This window comes from Hevea brasiliensis, chromosome 15, assembly GCF_030052815.1.
Source record: "Hevea brasiliensis isolate MT/VB/25A 57/8 chromosome 15, ASM3005281v1, whole genome shotgun sequence".
In the NCBI taxonomy this organism is placed as follows: Eukaryota; Viridiplantae; Streptophyta; class Magnoliopsida; order Malpighiales; family Euphorbiaceae; genus Hevea; species Hevea brasiliensis.
Window position 1 is genome coordinate 54,961,063 of NC_079507.1, and position 9,820 is coordinate 54,970,882.

General features: G+C 37.0%; 2 protein-coding genes across 2 annotated transcripts; both read right to left on the reverse strand.

Moving 5' to 3' along the window:
• Nucleotides 1-1,061: 1,061 nt before the first annotated feature.
• LOC110648527 (CRM-domain containing factor CFM9, mitochondrial) lies at nt 1,062-5,817 on the reverse strand. Its single transcript, XM_021802792.2, has 4 exons — nt 5,614-5,817; nt 5,124-5,412; nt 3,152-3,553; nt 1,062-2,732 (listed from the first exon to the last, which is right to left on the reverse strand). Exons 1-4 carry the CDS (start codon nt 5,682-5,684, stop codon nt 1,392-1,394), a joined length of 2,103 nt encoding a protein of 700 aa, XP_021658484.2. The 5' UTR covers nt 5,685-5,817; the 3' UTR covers nt 1,062-1,391.
• A 474-nt stretch (nt 5,818-6,291) lies between these two features.
• LOC110648528 (SUPPRESSOR OF GAMMA RESPONSE 1) lies at nt 6,292-9,704 on the reverse strand. The gene is made up of 6 exons (XM_021802793.2): nt 9,338-9,704; nt 8,580-8,712; nt 8,150-8,336; nt 7,491-7,987; nt 7,042-7,383; nt 6,292-6,945 (listed from the first exon to the last, which is right to left on the reverse strand). Exons 1-6 carry the CDS (start codon nt 9,343-9,345, stop codon nt 6,871-6,873), a joined length of 1,242 nt encoding a protein of 413 aa, XP_021658485.2. The 5' UTR covers nt 9,346-9,704; the 3' UTR covers nt 6,292-6,870.
• Nucleotides 9,705-9,820: the final 116 nt, after the last annotated feature.

Sequence of the window (9,820 nt, forward strand, 5' to 3'; positions counted from 1 at the left end):
TTCAAGATAATATTTTTTAGGCAATAAGTCTATTTAGCCTTTGTAAACCCTGTCAAATGATTACATAATGGATCTAATTAAATCTTTCAATTTTTAAGAAAGATGAAATAAATCATCCTATTAATTATTAATCGGGTTATTATTATTATTTTTTTTAAGATGGCTTGGTCTAGGAGCCTTAAACCTTGAAGATTTTTCTTTCAACCAAGAACTATGGGAAAAAAAAAGATGGGTGGATGGCTTCATCTCAGGCTTATCAGACAGTGGCTTTTGTGCAACTTTGATGTTGAGGATTAATGATGGTACTGAACAAGCAGCCCACTGAAAAATAAATAACAGAGGGATTTCGTATAAATTTATGATAAATGGGTTTACTTGATCACATCATAAATGGGATTTTATTGATATATAAATTTTATATTTTATAATCGAAATTGATAATATGTGAAAATTGATTTGTGATGTTGCTATTTCAAAAAAACATAATTATTATAAATAAAAGCTTTATGGAATTCTATTCCACGCATTCGAATTAGTTAATTAAAGACCATTTAGAAGTCAAGGCAATTGAAGAGTATTTGATTATTAACCATCTCGAAGCTGCACTTGGCTACGTGGGTTTTTAAGAGGGCATTTGATTAGTTTACAAAAAAAAATATATAGCGTTGGCCCTGGTGGACGAAGTGAGAACCAGTAACACGGTCACCATCTTTTCATTTTTTAGAAGAGGATTCAAATATGATTTTATGAGATGAACAATATACTTTCAGCCACTTAAAATTTTAAAATATTAAAAATTATGACTCCTATGGTACAAAGAGTCAAGCTGCGAGACTAATAGATGCTCGTCATTTACTCCTTCACTTCCTTGCCCCAACTTTGAAAATTTCCTCCTTTTTTTTTATAAAATTAACAGCCATTTTGATTAAGTATTGGAGTAACAAATTTGGAAGGGTTTTCATTCAAATGCAGAAATAAGTGAATGGTATTTTATGAAAAAAAAAATAATAATAATAATAAACAAAGTTGTCCATTTATGTAATTCAGATCAGGACTCTCCATGAAATAATAACCATTTCATCCTTCAATGTAGATGGGAACACAGGATTCAATGATTTCAGCGTAACAAAATTGTTAAAGATGCTACAAGAAACGGGACAATTGAATGCTCAGAAGCTCTTCATTTTTTGCTTTTCTTTTTTTTTTTTCACAGGCTACTGCACCTTCTGTATTGCTTTCTTCCCTAAAAGATGCAAGTATGCAAAAATCTCAAGACATTGGGAAGTTCAAGTGAAATAGACTCTGCTTTCAATTATTAAAAAAAAAATGGATTAATTTACTCATCTTGAGTGGCTTGACATGGAAGAAATGTGACTCCCCAAAGTACAGAGCTATTCACTGTCCCAATTCTCATCCACCTCTTTTGATGTCTTTTTATGATTCACTACCTGCTTCTGGCGAAAATCCTCATTTTCATCTCTGGCCACATAACTATGTTTCCCTTCATTGCCTGCTCTGAAGTCTTCTTCTTCAGTATCTGATTCCCACACAGCAACTTCTGAATTGTTAAACGAATCTTCAGATCCAGAATCTTCCCACGCCATCTTTCTCATAGAATTATCTTTAGCATTTGTCCTGAAAGAGCTAATCCTTTCCAATTTCCTCCCAGGAATTTTAGATGCTTTTAATTCATTGAGCACCTCACCATTTTCATTGGTATCATTCTCAAGATCATCCACCCCAGTCTCATTTCTGATCATGGGATAAACATAAATATCCTTTTCTTCATCACTGCTGCTCTGGAAATTGTGACTTGCTTCTGTGCTTGATGCTCTAAAGTCATGTTCTTCTTGCTCAGAATTTGATTCCCACATTGCATTGTCAAGATCACTCAACATATCTTCTGATTTATGTCCCTTGCTCTGAAAGCTGTGGCTTGCCTCTTCTCTTGATTCTCTCAATTCGCGTTCTTCCTCAGAATCTGATTCGTGCATTATTGCATTGTCAAGGTCACTTAACATATTCTCCGATTCAGAACATTCTTCAACTAATTTTTCTTCAAATTTAGCCCCTGCATTTCTTCTGGAACCCTTAAAATTATAGACTTTACCAACCCCATCGAGTTTCCTGTGAAAATCTCTAGTTCTACTGTGAACACGGTGAGCTTCATTGGAATCATCAGCATCACTCCCAAGATCATCACCAACATCATCAGAATCCCACTGACCATTGTCCTCAGACATGTCACTATCATCATCTCTATCAGCACTCTTCTTCTCATGCACACCCTTCCAGCGCCTTCCATCAGAAACTTCATTTCTATGCATTTCTGATCTTCTAATCCTTCCACCAAAATCTTCTTTATTCCAATACCTAATCTTGCTCAATTCTTCTTTCTCTGCAGCTTCCTCTGCAGCCCACTCTCTATCTGCTGCATCCTCTATTTCAGCTATAAACTTGTCCAAGTCCTCCTGGTCACTATCAGCAAGGGGTTCTGGATGTTCCAAATTATCAATCAGATGCACTACTGGCTGTTGGTCCCCTTGAAAGACATAAGGACTTCCTTCCTTCTTGTCAATAGCATTGAAGAATGTGGAAGCCACTCTCTGGATGCTAGCCATGGCAACTGGATCCTCTGGGTTTATACCCATTCGACGGAGCTGCTGCTCTATTTTCTTGATGTTTAACTTCTGTGATTCAAGAGCTTGCTCAAATCTGGCTTTAAATAATGCCTACAAAACTTATCAGCATGTCATAATCCACAAACTTAAATAGGACTAGCTTTGAAGCAGAAGGAATAAGCCTACATCTAAATTATAGTGTCCATGGACAAACAAAATCCTATAAATAATAGCACAACATTTATCAGAACCACATGCAATTTTCCAGACACTCTCACCCTCGGTCCATCTATCCCAAGGATGTATGATCACAATTTAACATTGGGATCCTATTTCCTTTCCTTTTTTTTTTTTAACAGAACTCAGCTGCCAGCTATTCCAAATTTCCAATCCCAATGAGGAAACCACAATTATGTTCAATGCCAATGAGGTAGCATGCAATAGAGTGCAAAGTGCAATCTCCCATTTTGTAAAATCCGTTCAAAAAGAGGCTAAAATAAACCAAGAGAAAGAAAAATATGATCACTAACCTTCCTTTTTGTGAGTGTGTTAATAGGTATCAAAATTTTTGGTTGGCGATAATTTCTGCCACGGAACATGATAATTGTCTTCACATTATGAATGTTTATTACAATGCCTCCACTCAGTCTTGCTAGCATGGTGGCCATTTCTTTTATTTTTTCTTTTGGGAAGTTGTCACAGCATACTTGCACAGTCTCATGAAACTTCCAATGAAGATGCATATTCTGGACAACACCTCCAAACACTCCACGAACACCGACAGGAACATAATTTTTATTCTTGAATCCAATCTTCTTATATGCCTGAAGCTGCTCTGGTGTCAACAGCTCAGGGTCATGTACAGGGGGTGCCAGCTCTGGTAACTCATATTTCTTGAGCTTTTGTAGGAGCAATGCAACTTTCTTCTTAGCCTGCATTGATTAAATTGGAAACAGTAATTCACAAACTTTTGTAGGTAACACTACTGTAAGCTGGAAAAAGAGGAGAAAAAAAAAAAGGCTAATACTAGTAGCATTACAACCAACAAGAAACTGGGGTCACCATTGAACAGTGACAACGTACTTAAGCAGAAATATTCGATAAATTTTTTTCCCACGTGTCACCATTGCAGAGCATAACCATTACAAAAAATTATCAGTATGAACAATGATGACAAACAAAAAGTAACGGACAACATATGAGGTTTAGGGGGGAAAAAAAAGTAAGAAGACTGAAGAGAGTGAGCTCCTAGCTTAATAAGAATTGCATAGCATAACCATTAAAAATATTGTCAGAATGAACAATAACGACAAATGAAAAGTACTGGACAACAGATGAGGTTCAACAAAAAAAGAAATGAAGAGAAAGAGCTCCTAGCTTAAACTCTGTTGCTGATAGAAATTAAATTCACAATTAGTTTAATCCTCCGTTGTTTAAGAGTTCTCAAGGGTCTTAAAATATTCTAAATGTTCATGTATATTGTGCCATCATCCATGTATAATTGTAGCTATGTATACAGGTTAACCTAGATTCCAGAACATAAGCATTTGCGACCTTTGGAATTCTTGGCCACCTAAAAGCTTTGTCAATTATACAGGTCGGTTTCTTCTTTCTAAGACCACAAAACTAAATATCTAGACAGAGTTATGACTTTGTAGGCAATAACTAATATAAAGAGAAGTAGAGAACACCAGAGTTATGACTTTGTAGGCAATAACTAATATAAAGAGAAGTAGAGAACACCATTTCAATTTAGAGAGATACAGGCTAAGCAAATTGTTCCTTGCATTCCTATGAGCAGTCATCTCATTATATAGTTGCACATACACCACAACATGGGGGAACTGATCTGCAGATAAAGACGGTCCCAGCATTATGGTTACACAAAATTTTGATTTAATATCATTTTTCAGCACCTCACCATAAAAACTTTCACAGCATAGAATCTGTTAAATGATACTAGAAAAAGCTGAACCATATTTGTGCTGCTACTAATATTTTATTTAGTTTCTTAATCTTAATGACATTGTGTGCTTAACCAAGATTATACTTGGATTCTAAATCATGGAATAGTTCTGCTTGATGGATTTTAGGTTATAAATTAGACATATTAGAATAAGTACACTATTAAAAAATGATTTCATACTTCTCTAGGAATTGCAGTAATACACATACAGTCTTCCTTCCTTGTGAAATGACAAAGGAGTAGTCACATATAGAGTTGCAATTGCACTAGAAAGAAGCACAAATCCCTTCTTTACAATGATAAATCCAACACAACCACATTTTTCATTAGCTCACCACAAAGTTCGAGCATTGAATCTTTTCAATCATACATGCTAACTTATCTCTAATGTTCTTCATTAATTCAGTCAAACAATCACGAGTCCAAGCCCATCTCATTACACCAATTAACAGGATTAAAAAATCAATTGCTGATCCAGAAACAATACTACTATCATATATAAACTCCATAACTACAAGTAAAGCAAAGAAACATACTCTCTTAAGGTTGTAAATGAGCCTCTCCTCATCAGTCATCAATTTCTTCTTCAATTTTTTTGCTCTCCGAATCTCTCTAACTGTTTTACCAGATTCTTTTTGCATCCGCCTCTCCACCCTGCTTCTCATGCTCCTTCCTTTCGAAGTAGACATGCCGCGGCAACCCCCAGTATTGAAGGGATGATTCAATAGGGAAAATGAAGGAAACCCATCTTCAGAAATAATATTTGGTTGCATCAGGTTGATACAAGCGAGCTTTCGACCTACATCCTTTACTAACACGGCATTTCTGCAATTCAAGGAGCCAAATTCAATCAAATTCTATCATGTAATAAATTTCCACCCCAAGCCCAACAATCTAATCAATAATTTTGCTGAGAAAACAAAAAATAGATAAATTAAAGGGAAACCCAGTAAATCTCTGTTTTTTTACTAAGAAAATGGAGGGGGAAAAAAACTAAAGGGATGAACTTTGAATGCTTTTCACTACCTGCAAGATTTGGATAAGAGAGAAGAGAGCGTCCTAAAGCAGTGCCTGTTAAAGTTCCTCGCAGCAAACATTTACTCTGTTAAAAGATGTCTCTCCCTCTCTCTCGCTGTCTGCTTTCCCTTTATTTCATTGTTCTTCTTGCTCTTGTATTTCTTTGAACTGAGAATTTTCAGGGTTTTAGGTTTTGGGCTGGGTTTTATCTCTCTCTAGCTTCAGCTTTCTACACTTGTTTACTGATAATCGCAACAGAACAACTGAACGACATCGTTTGAGTAAAACGACGTCGGCAAAATTGCCGGTTCCGTTTGAGTAGTTGATTAACGTTTTTGAATTAACTGTATAAAAAGAAAAGCAGTAGAAACGACAACGTTTTAACAATTAATTTGTATTGACAACCTTTTTTTGATTCAATTGTTTGGCTTTGATTGTAGTCGATTTCAAGATCAGACGGTAATAAATTAGAATTTATTATTTTTTTATACATTAAATAGTAAAATATTAATAAGATATTTTCTATGGTTACTTTGATTTTAATTCACTTTGTTTACACTTACACTTGTACATTTTACCATTAGATTATCTGATGGGAGTCGTTGATTCAAGAATTTAACCTGTCATGAACAGCAGTAGCAAACTAGAAATATAGGGACACAGGACCATCAAATGGAGGCAAGAACATAGGAAATCAAGAACTTGAAAAATACCAGCAAAGTCATAGTTACAATTGCATGAAAGTTGTCCTTCAATTACACAAAAACATATTCAAGTTTCACTAAGGAAATCTAGATCCTAGCTAGAACCATCTTGGAGATGTTGCCCAAGATTCAATTGTTGCTTCCATGGTTTTTAAATTCTGAGTACCGAATGACATCTGCTTCAACAGCCATGGAAGCAACAAATTTATCTAGGCCAACAGGTCCCTTGAAAACATCCATCATCAAGCAAGCATAACATCAATACACTTCACAACAAGTAGATAGAGACCAGAGCACAAAAACCATTTGAGCCATTTCTACCACACACAACTAAACCAGTCTTTAACAACCCCAAAAAGACTCATATTTTGAGCTTGGTAGACTTCCATGCACTACACGAACCAGAAACAGGAGAAGCCGATAAAGCAATGAAACCGACTCTGCGCTGCTGATGAAAATGCTGGTAAAACCAGACAGCTTCAATCAGAAACTGGGACGGCACAAAAAGTGGTAAGCCATGTCATTCCTGGGAGGCTTTGCCCAATTATGTATCTTACTATCTTCATAATCGATCAATCCAACCTAGAATACTATCCTGAGAACTAAACTGCAGATCCTGAGAACTGAACTGCAGATCCTGCAGAACATATCAAAAGTTCAGATCATTAAATCGAGCATCAGTTGTAGTATAAAGTAAACATGCTGATGAATTGTGCTAAGAGATGAGACTTACAGCAAGCTGTAAATCTGGTGGAGTGTCCAGATCCAGGTTCTCGAGGTCAGCAATTCCACAAGGTGCATTATTGTTATTCTTATTATTATCATTATTTCCAGTCACTTGATTTGTACTGTGAGCAATGCCACTGTATGAGACGTTATTTAGTGCTGAACCATTAAGGAAAAGCGAAGAAGAATCGAAAATTTCTTCGCACAACAAAGAATCATTGATGCCACTAAAATCAGGGTTTTCCACAGCCTGAGATTCGCCAGCCAACCATGCATGGCATCCCACATCATCCTCAGGATGAACACTAGGTGCAGGGACATCGGGTGCTCTTTTAATAATGTCTTCTTCCTGGAACACAAAAATTAAACCTGGGTAAGAATTATGTATGGGATGAAATGAATTTGAGCTGTAATTAGTTAATTTTAATCATACTTTGTTAAATTCAGGTCACTCACCCGGACAGAGAACTGAAATACCATTTCATCAGCAGCATCATCAAATGTATCAGATTTCTTATGCCGTGGTGGATTGGGAGGATTTGTAATGGGGGTCCTTGGACTAGCATGAAGTGCCAAAATATCAGAATCTTCAACAGTAAGACCATCATCATTCATGTCAGTTTGCTTCGGCTGTTGGTAGAAAATTTTGGAAACCACATATTCACCGTCTTTTTCATCTTCATCAGTGCCCAGATGATATTGATGCATTACCCAATTGGATTTATCAGGCTTGGACCCCTTCTTTGCGCTTTTATAAAGAACCATGATTTTCTTGCAGCCTTTCTGTACTCCATTTTCCATCACAGATTTAGTCTTGCCTGTCTTGTGCCAGCGGACATGATCCTCATTTGAACCTTGCCCATTGTGGACCTTGCGACGCTTCCTTTGACCAGTAGCATAAGCATTGATCGTTCTGTGAAAAAAATGGACACTGCTTCCATCTTTCTTAGCACCTGAAACCAAATTTGAAAACAGTGATCAGAAATTCAGATAAAAGTTTGATTCATCATCCAACCTTCAGATTGCTGCTGTTCAGTATGAATGAACTCGAACAGAGAAGCCAACATAGTGGAACTTGGGACTTTGCCCAAGTGGAAAGATGCACCGCTCCTTACCAGGAAGGTTTTCAGGGTGGGTATAGCAAATCCCTTTGTCGTCAACCAATGTAGGAATGAATTCATCTATGAATGCTTGCGGTTTTGAGTCTCCAACACCACATTTAGCAGCTAAATGTTCTAAAATCTCTGCATCTGATGGATCAAACTTTACACCAGCAGGAAGACCAGGCCAATCATGAGAAACCTGAAAAGTAAAACCTCCGAACAAGACATTCCTTAGAGCAATGAAATGCACCATAAAAATTGAGAGCCAGCCACAGTTCCATGATATATTGCAATATCAATTTTGACAAGCTCAAAAGAGGGGAGGGAGAGAGAGAGAGAGAGAGAGAGAGAGAGAGATCATAAGTAAAATGGGAAAAGGAAAAAAAGGCAAATCATCCAGAAAAGGCAATAACATAAAGAGCAAATGATATTTTGAACTTACATCACTGTTATCTATGAAATGATGGCAATTTGGGCATTCACAATTCGCTCCATAGTCTTTGATTTGATAAGTAGAAGCTCGAGCGGGATTTCTCACTTTCCTTGCAATTGTTCGACTGTCGATAAGCCAAGCCCTGCAAAAACATCATCTACTAATGTAAACGCCAAACCACATAGAACCTGTTCCTATCAATGGCTTAAAGCCAACACTACTTGAAAAAACCGAATGCGAAGAAACCAGAGCACTCATGATCATCAGATACCATTTCCATTTACTGGGAATAAATTTGGGGAAAATTTGAAAATTCATCAAAGAAAAGGCAACTAATAGCAATACCAAAAGAAACCCATTAACCAATTACCAATACTACTTGAAAAGACTGAATGTGAAGAAACCACAGAACATGATCATCAGATACCATTTCCATTTACAGGGAACAAATTTGGGGCAAAAAAATATTCAGACCCATCAAAACCAGGGCAACAAAAATAAAAAAAAAAACGAACCCATCAACCAATATCAAAACACAAGCTCCACAGGTCAGACCCATCAAAACCAGGGCAACAAAAATCAAAAAACAAAGGAACCCATCAACCAATATCAAAACACAAACTCCATAGGTCCTGTAAATTTCAATTTCTCAGCACCCAGTGTTTCATTGATCAAAGAGAAGCAATGTAGCTATGAATTTTCTTAAAAAGTAGTAATTTTTCAGATTAAAAATCACAAATTTTATTTCCAATTCGTCTTTAACATACCTCGCCATGTCTAAACAGAGACAAGCAGAGACTCGGAACTGTGCGTCTTAAGCTTTATAAAACTCACTCCCCCTTCTCCACTGTCTATTGCCTTGTCTCTGTCTTTGTAGTGTTGAGCGGGAAATTAGGCGTGGCGGTGGAGGTTCGAGGCCAAGCATCTTTACATCGAAGTCAGCCACGTAGGATAAATGTGGGTCTAAGGCTGACTGAACGTAGACCCGAGGCTCAGAAGCCGTAGGTTAGGATACGAAGCTGAGCTGAGTGCGCCTCGTGTCGAATACTGTTGATGGCTAAAGTGGCCTAGGGAAGCGAGCAGAGGGGTGAAAATTGTAAATAAAGGAAAAATTGACTTGGCTAGCAAGGAAACTTGTGTGCCTGTTCCTGGGATTTGAAAGTCCTTCTCCTTACGCGGTGAGAAGATGTTTGCCTTGTTAGTACGAATCTTGTAGATATATTTGTTGATGTCAAGCTTTATTAATCATC